The 14,343-nt window shown below is 45.3% G+C and overlaps 1 protein-coding gene across 12 annotated transcripts in view; it reads left to right on the forward strand.

Annotated features, from left to right (window-relative positions):
* Positions 1–5,052: 5,052 nt before the first annotated feature.
* LOC139376658 (myocardin) overlaps positions 5,053–14,343 on the forward strand; it is a 28,033-nt gene continuing 18,742 nt past the window's right edge. For 4 of the 12 annotated variants that reach the window (XM_071119485.1, XM_071119487.1, XM_071119488.1 and 1 more), the window contains exons 1-2: positions 5,056–5,444; positions 10,142–10,207. In XM_071119485.1, the coding sequence (XP_070975586.1) occupies positions 5,390–5,444; positions 10,142–10,207 (121 nt within the window). In that variant the 5' untranslated portion in view covers positions 5,056–5,389. Of the gene's footprint in view, positions 5,445–10,141; positions 10,208–14,343 lie in introns of all 12 variants that reach the window. The other 8 variants (XM_071119494.1, XM_071119497.1, XM_071119486.1 and 5 more) reach the window with 7 other exon arrangements.

Raw genomic sequence — 14,343 nt, forward strand, 5'->3', positions numbered from 1 at the left:
ATACGGCTTCAATCTGGGTCCGGGATGGTGTGATCGCACCCGTTGTTGTGTTTTGGGATTCCATTCAGATTGGCTGCAGCCAAGGGACTGCGAGAGAGATGGATGGAGAGAGAAAGGGGAGATAAGGATAGATAAGGGGAGGGAAAGATAGCCCCGGCTCACACGTTCAACCCTCTGATCCCAGGGTCTGTGAGGTTGAGGGAGAACAATAGAAAGATTGACAGAGTGTAGAGAGAGAGAGGGGGGCGGGTTGAGAAAGAGTCCGAAATGGTGTTAAAGAGGGGGACAGAGAAACATCGATAGAGAAAGAGGGAGCGAGAGACAAAAATTAAAAGAGAGAGTTACAGTAGTCCTGGGAATCTGTTGGCCCCAGCCCTCCTATCTGTCACGTCTAGTTTGGGTTCTGTGTGTTCTCTTTGGAACCTTAATGAGAACCCCGCACAGAACAGCGCCAGACTGGGGTTTATAACCCTTGTTTGGCACTGAATCTGTCTCAAACACTCTTTCCCTTTCTTTCTATTTCTCTTACTGTCTCACTTTCTTGCTATCTCTGTCTTCTTTCTCTCTGCCTCTATTACTCTCTCTACCTTTCCCCCAGTCTTTGTGTCTGTGCTACTCTGTCGTTTATGTTCCCCCCTCTCTTCTTCTGTCTCCCCATTTCTTCCCTCTGGTCGTGAGAACGTTTGTGTTTCTCTGATAAGGCCGATTTGCTCTGATAAAAGTATGAATCATTCTCAGGCCTATCAGTGTTGACTAATCCAGCCTAAAATCAGACCTATTATCACCCTGCAGTGTCCCTCTCTTCCCAGATAACACATGTACTGTAATAGGAGTAACAGGAGACTCTAAAATACAATTTTCTGAGATTTCCTTGTTTCCATGTCATTTGCAATGGTGATGTATAGTAAACCGGCCTGGTAGTCCTGCGTGGCTTCTATGTAATCCAGCCTGGTAGTCCTGTGTGACTTCTATGTAAACCAGCCTGGTAGTCCTGCGTGACTTCTATGTAATCCAGCCTTATAGTCCTGCGTGGCTTCTGTGTAAACCAGCCTGGTAGTCCTGTGTGGCATCTATGTAAACCAGCCTGGTAGTCCTGCGTGACTTCTATGTAAACCAGCCTGGTAGTCTTGAGTGGCTTCTATGTAAACCAGCCTGGTAGTCCTGTGTGGCTTCTATGTAAACCAGCCTGGTAGTCCTGCGTGACTTCTATGTAAACCAGCCTGGTAGTCCTGCGTGGCTTCTATGTAAACCAGCCTGGTAGTCCTGCGCGACTTCTATGTAAACCAGCCTGGTAGTCCTGCGTGGCTTCTATGTAAACCAGCCTGGTAGTCCTGCGTGGCTTCTATGTAAACCAGCCTGGTAGTCCTGCGTGACTTCTATGTAAACCAGCCTGGTAGTCCTGCATGGCTTCTATGTAAACCAGCCTGGTAGTCCTGCGTGGCTTCTATGTAAACCAGCCTGGTAGTCCTGCATGGCTTCTATGTAAACCAGCCTGGTAGTCCTGCATGGCTTGTGTTTCTGATATATGATTTAATTGGTCCTCCTCTGGGAGTGTTTACCTGAGGAGAGTGTACATGTTTCTCTGGTACTGTGGGCCTGGCCAGGGACAGTAAGCAGAGGGGGTGTAGCCATTAAAGGAGTCCCGTCTGAAACGGAGACCTATGGCTCTCAGACAGATAAGAGCCAGCTGCTGCTGTTAGGGCTGGGACGGCTGCTATGTCTGCCCTCCCCTACACACACACATGCATGAACAGTTGGAAATATATACGCACACACACCGACGCACGCTTGCAGACAGACATGCACACCTCAGACCCCCCACCGTCTCCAGGCCACTTCTGCCATGACAAACCTCTTCACTCACTCTGGCCTCCTCTCCCCTTCCTCTCTCACTCTCTCCTTCCCCTCCTCTCCCCTCTACTGCGTCTCCTCTCCTCCTCACCCTGGCCCAGGTCTCCTTTGCTTTTCTGTCTCTAGTCTCCAGTCTGCCTCACAGCCCAGCAGGCTGCTGCTTCTCCTGGGGGACCAGAGGAGGAGGGAGGATAGGGAGCAGGGAGAGGATAGTTACCATGGTACAAAACACTTGTGATATGATTCAGACTACTACAATCCACCACACTTCCTTTACATACACTGGTTGACAAATGGCCGAGCGACAACTGGAATCCATTCACAGAGATGCTGTATGTCAAAGATGTGAAGCATGCAATACTTCCTATCAGTGGCTATTTTGAGGGGAAAAAACTGGGTCCCAGTATTGCACTGTGCAGTGTACACTCTAAGAAATATTGGGGACTCGAGAAACCCTGGAGTTCCACAAGTAACAATTGCTTGTCAATAGTTCATATTTGCACCTTGGTTAGTTGAGTGGCTCCTGGGGGAAACCTTGAATTGAGGCGTGGCTCAGTGAGGCTGTCATTCCTGTTCACCTGTTCTGTGGTATTGTCATCATGTCATCAAGAGCCTATGCAAATCCCAAAGTGGGAATCAGCAATGTTAATACTATATTAGAATACGTAACATGCATAAATATTCAAGGAACATTTGAACTTGCATTGTACAAACTTAACACGATTACATTTACGCTAACGGTTGACCAAAAATAACTATGTGAAAGTCACGCCTCCAATCTGATAGGCTGCCACCTCCATATTATTACAAATGAAACCCCTCCCATCACAAAAAGGTTCCAAAGACCCCTTTTTCAGCTGGAAAGGTTCCGCCAGTGTGGCAAGCCAGAAGGTTCTTCCAGGCACCTTTACTTCTAAGAGTGTCGTGAAATGAACAAAGGCTGGGTTAGTGCCATTGTTTTGAAATGAAAGAAACTGTTCTGTACAGTTCATCCATGCAAACTTTATTGTTGATTTGTCTGACTAGTCATTGTGTCAAAGTTCATCCTAGGTTTTATACATCATTTTCACTTCAAATTATTCCATTTTTGTTTAACTCTCAACTTTTAAATGAGACATTTCCCCCTGTATCTGTAACACTAGAAAGCAAGTGTACACTAAATGTTCATAATATTAATTTTTTGATAAAGCTGTCTGCACTAGTGTAGTTCTTGATTAACCTTGCTGAAAAACAGTACTGTATGTTATTGGCACTGAGTACACATGACTTGTATTATGACAGTGTAGCGTATCTAAAATGACCATTATACTGTGTAGAGGGTATGTTGGCCAGTTAATACTGTACTATGTACACAAACATAAATCATAACCCCAAGGTAATGAATCTCTTCCTGAGGAGACACACACCACACACACACACAGAGTATACGGAGGCTCCAGACAGGTCAGATGAGACTTGCCACGTCCGTTGAGACACGGCCCAATTAAAGGGGAGAATTAGTCCAGGACTGGGTGACCTCCCCAGGAATCTCCCTCCCATGCTGTGTGTACACTGTCAGACCCAACCACCAACCCTCCCTTTAAGCACTCTCACCTGCTAATTAGGGAGGCCAGGAGCTGTGTGTGTGTGTGTGTGTGTGTGTGTGTGTGTGTGTGTGTGTGTGTGTGTGTGTGTGTGTGTGTGTGTGTGTGTGTGTGTGTGTGTGTGTGTGTGTGTGTGTGTGTGTGTGTGTGCGTGCGTGCGTGCGTGTGTGCGTGTGCATGTTTCGTGTGCGTGTGTAAGGCACTGAGTGCCCAGGACTGTCAGAGGGAACCCAGTGGATTTGCAGCCCAAGATGTCCTTACATAAATATTTGACTTTACTATTGTAAGTCTATGAGAGTCCAGTCCAACACACGTCATAGCCATGGCCAGCAGCTACGATTTTCAATTTAATGTCATTTATTGTTTTAAATTAATAAACGTGTGTGTATGAATTCCTTAGTCATTAAACCCAAGTAGCCTTTTGTGTAAAATGTTCCGCTGGGGTTCTAGGAATTTCATTGTGAGGAGATGTAGTCTATCCGACACTGTGTTTTTTAACTTTGGATAGGTTTTATGTGTGCAGCTTGCAGCTGTGTATGAACTGGGCCAGATCCTGTAGGACCCAGAGATGGGAGCAGCCAAGGCTAAGGCACAGTGACAGTGGCATCAGGAGCGTTCAGCCACATTCCCAGCTGTAGCCGGTGAAGGCTTTATTCATCTGCAGGGAGAAGAACAGTAGCCTTCTGAAACAACACACACACTAACACCTGCTGCCCTGTCAGACCAACAGCAGCCATGGACACCAGCTACGGCCACGTGGAACTGAACTAAGATGTTATAGCAGTCTGACGTTAGCTGAAGTTCCCGAACCAAGGCCTCTGTGAGTGTAGTTGAGTAAAGTACGTTTTGTAGCTGTATGTCAGTTTATATGATCTGAGCTGAACGAGGCCTCGAGGAGTTGGGAATGGAGAGGTGAGTAATGATGTGAGTGGGTTGAGTGTTGAGAGATGTGTAAGACTAGCCCTGAATGATCTTTAAAACAGTTGTTGGGGAGCTTTTAATGTCGTCTCTGAGGAGAGCAGGCACACAGCTCAGATTGGTGTGTGTGTTGAGAGAGAGAGAGAGAGAGAGAGAGAGAGAGAGAGAGAGAGAGAGAGAGAGAGAACAGAAACTGACAAATGCTAGGCTGGTATGTGGGAGATGGAGGAAGGGAAGCCTTGTTGATTATCGACCAGGGACTCATACTACTTCTCACTGTACACATCAACGTCAGTCATTATGACACAGGTAGTGTGCCTTTTTTTTAAAGCTTCCCTTGTGTGATAGTCTAAAGGAATTGTGTATGTTTTGTTGGGGTGGGGGTTGTGTACAGTCAGTATATCAGCTTGTTTGTCTATGTACATGTATCTGTGTGTGTCTAAGCATGTCTGTGTCAGAGCAGTAACATATTCAGAAGGTCTGGGGGAGTCTCCAGTCCAGCCCTCCAGCCTGGAGTCCTCTTGGCTCCCTCTCGCTAGGAGGAGGAGCTACTGGAACTTTTAGTTCCTAGTCCCTCTGTGCAGAGGACATCATTACCTACTGGAGGAGGGGTTAGGGGAACTGTGGGAGGGGCTATGGGAAGCCTCAGTGGTTAGCTCCTCCCAGCAGAGGGCATATCACTCTACTTACTCTCTCTGGCGTGGAGACTCAGAGCTCAGAGCTACATGGGACCAAAGCCTGGCTGTCTGCCTCACTGTCCGACTCCCACAGCTACCCTAGGGAGAGAGAAGGAGTGAGATAGAGAAGAGAATAGAGAGAGAGAGAGGAGTGAAGAGATACGAGAGCTACACCACCGTTTTTTCTTATTTTCTTGTAATAGCTGTTGTGTTGTTGATGACGAGCGTTTGGCCAGCTCTGGTCTCGGTCTCCGGTCCCAGGAAGAGGCAGGGTCATTGAAGTGAAATTGTGTGTCCTGTCCCGTCGCTTGTCCCAGTTTTATTTTTCCCTCCTGAACACTGGAACCATACTGGGACATTATGACTCTACTGGGCTCTGAACACTCCATACTGATACGAAGCAAGTTTAGATCAGGTAAGATCCTATACTGTGTGTGTGTGTGTGTGTGTGTGTGTGTGTGTGTGTGTGTGTGTGTGTGTATATGTGTGTGTGTGTGTGTGTGTGTGTGTGTGTGTGTGTGTGTGTGTGTGTGTGTGTGTGTGTGTGTGTGTGTGTGTGTGTGTGTGTGTGTGCGCGTGCGTGTGTGTGTGTCTTTTCATGTCTACTCACCTATCGGTAATCACCTATGCAATTGTCCATTCATTTGTCCATCCAACCCTTTGGACTGGCACTTTGTTGATGTACTGCATGAACATATGATACAATGTTTGCACTGGCGTGGAATAAGGAACATGTATTTGTTTCAATGCCATTGTCCCACCGTCAGTACTTGTATTTTGTTGATAGTGTACAGTAGTACAGGTACATGCTCTTTCTTTATGCTTCATCTGTGGTAGAGTGTGATTGGCGTTGCCTCCCGTGCAGCAGAGCACACAGACGTACCAGCAGGATGAGGGAGGTTGGATGACAGGTGTGTGTAATTTAGTAGGGCCGGCTGATAATGTTGTGGAGGAGGAGCAGAGGGACTCCGTCATCACAGAGTTGATGGAGGATACCACCCGTCAGAGGTGACACCCTGTCATCACGTTGCTCTGCTCTGTGGGTGCTCTGGTGTGTAGGTGCTTTGTTATTGAGCCGCTCGTAGAAGTCAAAACAAGTGACCCCGGGTACGTGTGTGGTTGGGATCAATCCCATTTAGATTTTGTTCATTCGGGACGTGAACTAAAATTCCAGTTCAAGAACAGCTAAAATCCTCATTGAAAATAATACATTTGAATTGAATTGGAATCGACCCCAACCTTGTGCACTTGTTTACAAGAGTTCTCTTGTACAGGTTCACGTACTTGTTTGCTTTTGAAGAAAGAGTAGTGGGAGGTTAAAGGTTGTCAGCATTAGACTGTGATGAGAGCGGTGTGTGTGTGTGTGTGCGCGTGTGTATGTGTGGTGTGTGTTGGTGACCTTACCTGCCTGCCTCAGAACAGTGTGGACTACAGTACTGATTTTAAACCCTTCTAACACACAGCAGCTGTTCGGGCTTCTCCTTGTATCTCCCTCTATCTCTGTTCTTTCTCATACACTTAAACACACACACACACAAAAACGTCTCTCTCCATCTCTCTCTCTTCTCTCCATGTCTCGTGTATATGCAGTCTACTCTTTATCTTGCAACTTTTGTCTCTATGTATATGTCTGTACTGTGAACAATACTGCCCCCTCTCTGAAGGGAATGTCACTGACAGCCAGAGACACAGCCAGAGACACAGCCAGTCTAATGCTTGGGACTTTCTCCATGTCCTGATGTCACAGTTTGATACACACGGTTTATAGTCAAGCAGCATTTTATCCAGTGATTCATTTCACTGTGAACAAAACGTAGGGAACAACAATACTTGAAAGGCTTTTTACCAACTCTCTTTCTCTCTCTTTATTTGACTCCAGCGCAAATCTCTCTGCACTCGGCGCGGTAATTGCTTACCAGCAATCGCAGGCTAAATTGTGCTTTTCCTCTGTGTTGTTTAGACCAGCAACCGCGCGCTGGGAAATGACCTCTGGGCTCCGGGGGGAGAGAGCGAGATGTAAGGGCTGAAGTCATTGTAGTGGTTATGGTCAGAGAGAGAGACTTTCACACGGCAGCGGCTCAGGGATTTGGTGTTTTGGTGTTGCTGTGTAACACACATTAGGCTGATAGACCAGTTATTACTGCACTGCTGACATGGGGAGGCTGTTTAGTCTGACATGCTGGGTCACAGAGAGAGAGACGGAGAGAGACGGAGAGCCTGGCTGAGGTTATTACAGTTGGTGACGTGTTTTTTTTTTTGTGTGATGTAATGTTACAGCCCTTTCATGTATGCTATGTGTTCGGAGTTCCAGTTTATTAGAGGAAGTTGGCCAGTCAATGGAAATGGATGTCGCCAGGACAATAAATGACATTTGAAATGTTCTCGGTCCGTGGCTGGTTGGCTGTCAAGGAGAGAGAGGCTTGTGTTAGGCTGTGAACACGCAGTTAACACATTTATTTAGTGACCTATGCTGGACTCAAACTCCCAACTCTACTACTGCCAGCTCCATGCTCACACCGACAACAGTAAGCTATGGGAACTGCTACCGGTGAGATATTCTAGCAGCGAGGGATAAGGATCTCAGAGGGGTCCTAGGGGACGTGGATATGTTTAACTATTCTAGTGGGGACCAGAAGTCCCCCACAATTCTTACCGTCTGGGGACATTTTGTTAGTCCCCACCAGGTCAAATGCTACTTCTAGGGGGTTGAGGGTTAATGTTGGAATTAGTGTTGGGGCTAGAATTGCGTTAATGGTTAGGGTTAGGAGCTAGGTTTAGGTTTAGGGTTAACATAACCTTGTTGTAAACCCTGATGCAACGTTCCAGTAGTGTCCATCTAGCATGTTAATGATTTTTTACATTTATTTTTTCACCTTTATTTAACCAGTTAGGCTAGTTGAGAACAAGTTCATTTACAACTGCGACCTGGCAGTGGGAACACCAAGCTTACGTAAACACAGTGTATTGTATCTCTATAGCTCTCTCTCCCTGAACTGAGTTGTGATTAACAGTAGCGCTGGTGTGTCTGTGCTATCTCTGTGGGGTTTCAGAGGGCCAGTTGTTGGTAATATAAAGCAGGGAAGTAACTATAACTCAGCTCAGAGCCAACTCTGTTACACACTGACAGGCACCACACTTCCAAGAATCGCAAAGGACAGGGTGAGGATGGATCTGAAAATGATTGGCCCTAATGCCATAAATTAAACAGTGTGTGGAAGCAGAAGGGTGCGTGTTTATTGGCACTGTGAGTGAATGTGAGGAAGACGTTAGAGAGAGAGAGAGAGAGAGAGAGAGAGCTCAGGTTAAAGAAATGTTAGAAACCGTAGTCTTGTTTGGGGAACTCCTCTTTGGAGGAAACCCTTAACTATACCCTTTGACCTCTCCAGGAGCATCGCAGCTGCTTTGACAACAGCTGTGCCATGGTCGTTATGACTGTGTTGCCGTGTCTTTTTGCTCCAGGAATCATTTTGATTTGATTAGACTGATCGACATTTCTGTACAGTCAATGTTAATTGCTATGCCAGTAATTGAGATCACCAGAGCAGTGAACAGACTCTCCTGACATGGGACACAGGCCCTTTTGACAATTGGACGGGCTATTTATGAGCTGTTTATAAAGATATGAATCAGATATTTATAGATCCATAAGGTGTTAAGAATAATTGTGTTAAACCTGGCTGGGATGCAGTGCGGTGGGTTACTGATCCCTTGATGGAAAGAGAGAGGAAGCGAGGAGCTAAAGAGAGAGATTCTCTAATTCGAAGGGTTACTCTACTGAAAAATGGTTTGCTCTAGACTAGAACCGTATCTGTGACATACTTTGTCACAGTGTCCTGTCAGAGTGAATGGCTGTGCTCTTGCCATCTGATGTACAGGTCAGGAGGTTACGGCTCGGGGATGTAAACTCAACCAGATGTTTAGAGAAGTGTGTGTGTGTGTCATTATGAAACAGAAGTAGATGGCCTGAGAGGAGGGAGAGATAAAGCCAAACCACACACACACACACACACACACACACACACACACACAGACCCACACACACTACTGGTTCAAACTTTTCGAACACCTACTCATTCAAGGGTTTTTCTTTAATTTGACTATTTTCTACATTGTAGGATAATAGTGAAGACATCAAAACTATGAAATAACACATATGGAATCATGTAGTAACCCCCAAAAATGTTAAACAAATCAAAATAGATTTTAGATTTTAGATTCTTCAAATAGCCACACTTTACCTTGATGACAGCTTTGCACACTCTTGGCATTCTCTCAACCAAAAACGTTTAATCGGTAGTGTCCACCACTCCTCAAACATCGCTCGGTATGTGTCACAGTGTTCCCATGGCGAATTGATAAAACAGATCTCTGAGACTACGTAGCAGCTCTGTCCAGTCAACGGTCCACTCCAACCCCAGAGCAGCTAGAGAGTGAAAAGCCTAAAGAGAAACACAACGAGAATCAGTAGATCCACAGAGAAAGAACACATCATACCACAATATCAGCTCGGAGGGTGCCACTGTGAGACCCTCCAGCTGAGGTTATGGGCCAGTGTGTTTGTCAGAACACAGAGAGACGCACACCCTGACAGACCACACACTGCCTAGCAGATCTGTTTAAAGGCCAGGAGCTGTGTTCATCATTCCCTGCATCCTGTTCACAGAAACATTTGTCAGCCCACAGTGCCATTTCTTCCTTGTTTTGTGTGTCTGTGCAACTCTTCTACGTCATTGGCACACAGAGAGATTGGCACACAGAGAGATTGGCACACAGAGAGATTGGCATGAAGCTTGTTTTGAGGACGGGAGCATCAGAACTTTGAGAACTTTGAAATAGTGGTGTGTTCTATCACTGAAACTTCGTTGATGTTGCTTCATGAAACTGTCAAACCCGATTCTATAACCGTCACACAACCATAACTATACTTTCTCTGCTGCTATGGTACTCATCTGACATTAGTAGCATACTCAGTCTCTCTACCCCTCCTCTGTATCTCCTTCCCTCGCCCTTTTCTGCCCTTCCCTCATCTCTCTGTCTCCCTCCCTCATCTCTCTGTCTCCCTCCCTCCCTCATCTCTCTGTCTCCCTCCCTTCTCCATCTCTCCCCCTATAGTTCTGCAGTTAAGACTTCAGCAGAGGAGGACTCGAGAGCAGCTTGCAGACCAAGGCATCATGCCTCGTGAGTAACACTCTTTTACACACGAAGTCATTCGCATGTGCACACACACACACTCACACACACACACACACACACACACACACACACACACACACACACACACACACACACACACACACACACACACACACACACCGCTCATAAGTGTGTGTGACACCATGTACTGCATTACTATAGAGAGTGAGAGAGAAAGAGCGAGAGAAAAAGAGAGAGATTTAACTTGCAACTGACAACGGCAATGAAACACGACACGCTACATGGGCCTCGCTTCTACGAGCTGACGCACTTACCTCATGATAACACAACGTAGTCCTTAACACTGTAACCAGAGACCCATCTATCCTGATAACACAATGTTTAAGCTGATCTAGGATCTAAACCTCTAACCCCATAATATGTTATAGCGGATATATGATCACCTCTGTGATCTATGTGGAAGCCATGAATCATATTGGACAGTGAGACAGTAAGGGAGTATCCGACAGACAGGCAGGCAGGGAGACAGGTAGGTAGAAAGGGGCACACACACACACACACCCACGAAACCGGTATATTTAATCTGCTCATAAAAGTAGGGCTACATTACAAACTGGCTAACGTCTGTGAGAGAAGCCAGTCGCGAGTCATCTCCACTATACAGTCCAGAGTTGTAGCCTGTGTGAGTGCACTTGTATGAGTATTTATAAACCGGCTGCAGGCTGGGGTTAGGGGGTTGTAGTGTAGTATGGAGGGTTGTTGAATGCTATCTCTCTGGCACGGTTTGACATTCGTTTCACTGGGGCTCCAGCAGTGAGATAACCAGTGGTAAGTGTGTGTGCAGGGGGAATTCAATCCAGAGGCCTAGCACTGCCACAGTGTGTGTGTGTGTGTTTGTGTGTGTGTGTGTGTGTGTGTGTGTGTGTGTGTGTGTGTGTGGCGGAGGGGGGGGGGGCTGTCCATGAATGTGTGTTAATAGACGGCACTCAGAGAAATCTTCAAAAACCCTTTCCATGTGTACTGCGGACCTCTCGCATACAATCAGCAGATAAACGGCCAATCGAAAAATTCTTCTGAAATAGTATTTGCCCTGTCGACCAATCACGTTTTCCCTAGCTGCTTTATCTCCGGCAGACTCCCAGAAACTGATAGGCCATGCTGGGCCTCTGGATTCCGTTCCCTCGCACACTTACCACTGGTTGCACACACACACAAACACACACAATGTATTATCCTTCACAGGACAAGGGACTAGGCAGCCAAATCCAAGCCGCTCACAGTGTGATGGAGAGAGAATGTGATTTCTCATTCTGTGCAGTTTTATTATGTAAATAAGGCTCATATTTAATCATATTGTTTTTCAATGTCAATCATTTTTGACCGAATACCATTATCAGTATTGTGTACAAGTACAAGTACAAGTGTGTGCGTGTGTGATTGCATGTGTGTGTGTGAGATGGACACGGCGTAGGGTGTGTGTATATATTACCCAGGGAACATCTGGTGTTTATTAGTATCCCAGAGTGCTGCTTCGGCCTCTCAGGGCTCTCTGGCTTGTGGCTGGCTGAGGAAGAGTCCACACACTTGCACTCACCCACACACACACCCACCCACGCACGCACGCACGCGCACACACACACACACACACACACACACACACACACACACACACACACACACACACACACACACACACACACACACACACACACACAGAGTGAGACACTGCCTCTCAATCTGACGTGTGGTTGGCAGAGAAGGAAGGGTCCACACACACACACACACACTCTAAGTCCTCTACTCCTCTAACACGATAAGTGTGTCGTTTCACCACAAATCTCCATTTCCCTAGATGTGGTACTTTTTCTTTATTCCATAGGGCCAATGGAAAAACTATGATTAGTACTGTATAGTTTATTCTACTGCGTTAATAGCACCATATACTGCACATAGGATCGGGATCTGAAGTGAGGTTTAAATTAGACAGAAAGTAAATAGCGGGTTTTAGTTTAGCTTTAGGATGTTTTGACTTGGTGCCAACTGTAAAGTAGACTGACTCCTACCACAGGGTATGTTTCTATAAGAGATAATAGTCTGGAGTGTAAAAACACTAATGCCCTGCTGTGTTGTTATTCGGTGTCTGGACAGTGCTTAAATTGTTGCATTTGGAGAGTGATGTAATCTGCAGCTCTAACGTCACGGAGAGTGTTGTTATATGTTGTTTGTACAGACTTTATATTACGTGGAGAGTTGATATGAAGGAGCTGCGTTGTGCTGGAGATTCTTTTATGTAGTCTTCATGCATCTCTATAAAGCTTCTGCAGCCCTTATGTCAGGTTAGAATCATGTACGAGTCAGAGTGAGAGAAGTGGACACAGTGAGTGACAGGCCGGGGCAGATGGTGTATTAGCAGACGGTGATCTCACCATCGCATCCCATGTGGCTGGTTAGCAACATGACCACTGCTATGCCAGGACAAACCATGCCAGAACAGACCAGGCCAGCAGGTGATCCCTGTAACCTCTAGGGAAGGGCACAGAAGGCCCTAGTCAAAGGCTCATACATTTGTTCTTTCTTCCTTCTTTCTACCTTTCCTTTCTTACTGCCTTCCTTCACAGCAAAATCGCCCGTGTTCATATCCTGGTGAGGGCAGTTTTGGTGATGATGTGGTGTTCCTTTGTGCCACTATGAATGCCCCCTGGTATTGCTTTTTAAGATGTTGTTAAAAAATACTGTTGTTCAATCAGGGTGTCAAATTGGCCAGTGTTACCCAGTGTTGGATTTTCAGTGTAACATTTCTAGAGTTGATTCAGTTGTTAAATTTACTCTGTAAGTGTTAAATTAACACTCATTGATGTAAAAGAATGCCAGTGTTGGTGTTATAATAACCAGTGTTAAACCACAACCATGACCATCATTATTATATTTCTCAGGTTGAACCTGTTGCAGGTTGATTTTTACAATTGTTTGTTTCAATATCTATGTTTTTGCATGTACATTGATTGATTAATCTTATGCTAGTCAAATATAAATAACATACATTTTGATAAACAAATCCAATGTTACTTGGATGTATTGCACCCGTTACTGAACTGGTTGTTCCAGTTTAAATGCTTTAAGTAGTCTCATATCTTAGTCTTCCCAACCCAGCAGCCATTCTGAATGCAGGTTGTGGGTGAATACACATTCTTAATGTTGGATATCCCCACTCTGGCTGGATTTCGAAAGGAATTACACATCACAGCATAATGTGACTTGCAGGCCTGATGTGGCCTGTAAACCATGAGTTGCAGGCCATTGTATTAGGGTAAAATTAGGCCTTATAAATGATGTGTTGTTTTGTATTTCAATTTCATGATAACATATTCATTTAGGATCACACTTGGTGAAGGCCACTGGACTGAAAATGAATGAATGAAACAACCATGTCTCTGTCACAAATACAGTCATGGGTGGTAACTCTACAAGTCACTCAAAAGGCAAGACACTCTGGGAAATATGCAAATAAGGCTTCACACTAAACCGTTTGCTAATTTAACACTGAAAAGTGTGGACCCATATAGACACTGGACCAGTGTTAAACTTAACACTCTCTGTGGATTTAACACTGGAGAATTTGATGTAAGGTATCAGTGAACACCATACGTGTACCTCAGTACTGTAGCCAGACATGTGTTGCAATTATGCAATTCTACACATTTTTTCATGGGGCAAAGATAAAAATGTTCCGTTTTAATGCTAATTCAAGCTAAAATATAGATGTGTTGACTTGTATGCTAAATGAACAAATGAGGTAGGGAGTGGCATGGTACATATGCCTCAATGCGGTCATATTTATGGCTTATTGCGGGTCTTGCTTTCAGTTAGTTATGTTTTGACGTTCCCAGGAGAGGGAACGTCATTCCAGCACTGCTTGCTAGGAATTCTATCTGATGGTGTTTGCATATTTAGGTAAAAAGACAAATAGTTCCTTGTTTGAAAAGGTGGGTGGAGTACTGAAAAATCTGCATTTAAGTACAAATACTGTCACCTAGATTGTAATTTACTCAAGTAAAAGTAAAAGTAGACCTCTTAAGAAACTACTCAAGTAAGAGTGAAAAAGTATCCGGACAGAAAACGACTTACAATTCATGACCACAAACATGTGGACACCTGCTTGT

Source organism: Oncorhynchus clarkii, chromosome 20 (assembly GCF_045791955.1).
Source record: "Oncorhynchus clarkii lewisi isolate Uvic-CL-2024 chromosome 20, UVic_Ocla_1.0, whole genome shotgun sequence".
Lineage (NCBI taxonomy): Eukaryota > Metazoa > Chordata > Actinopteri > Salmoniformes > Salmonidae > Oncorhynchus > Oncorhynchus clarkii.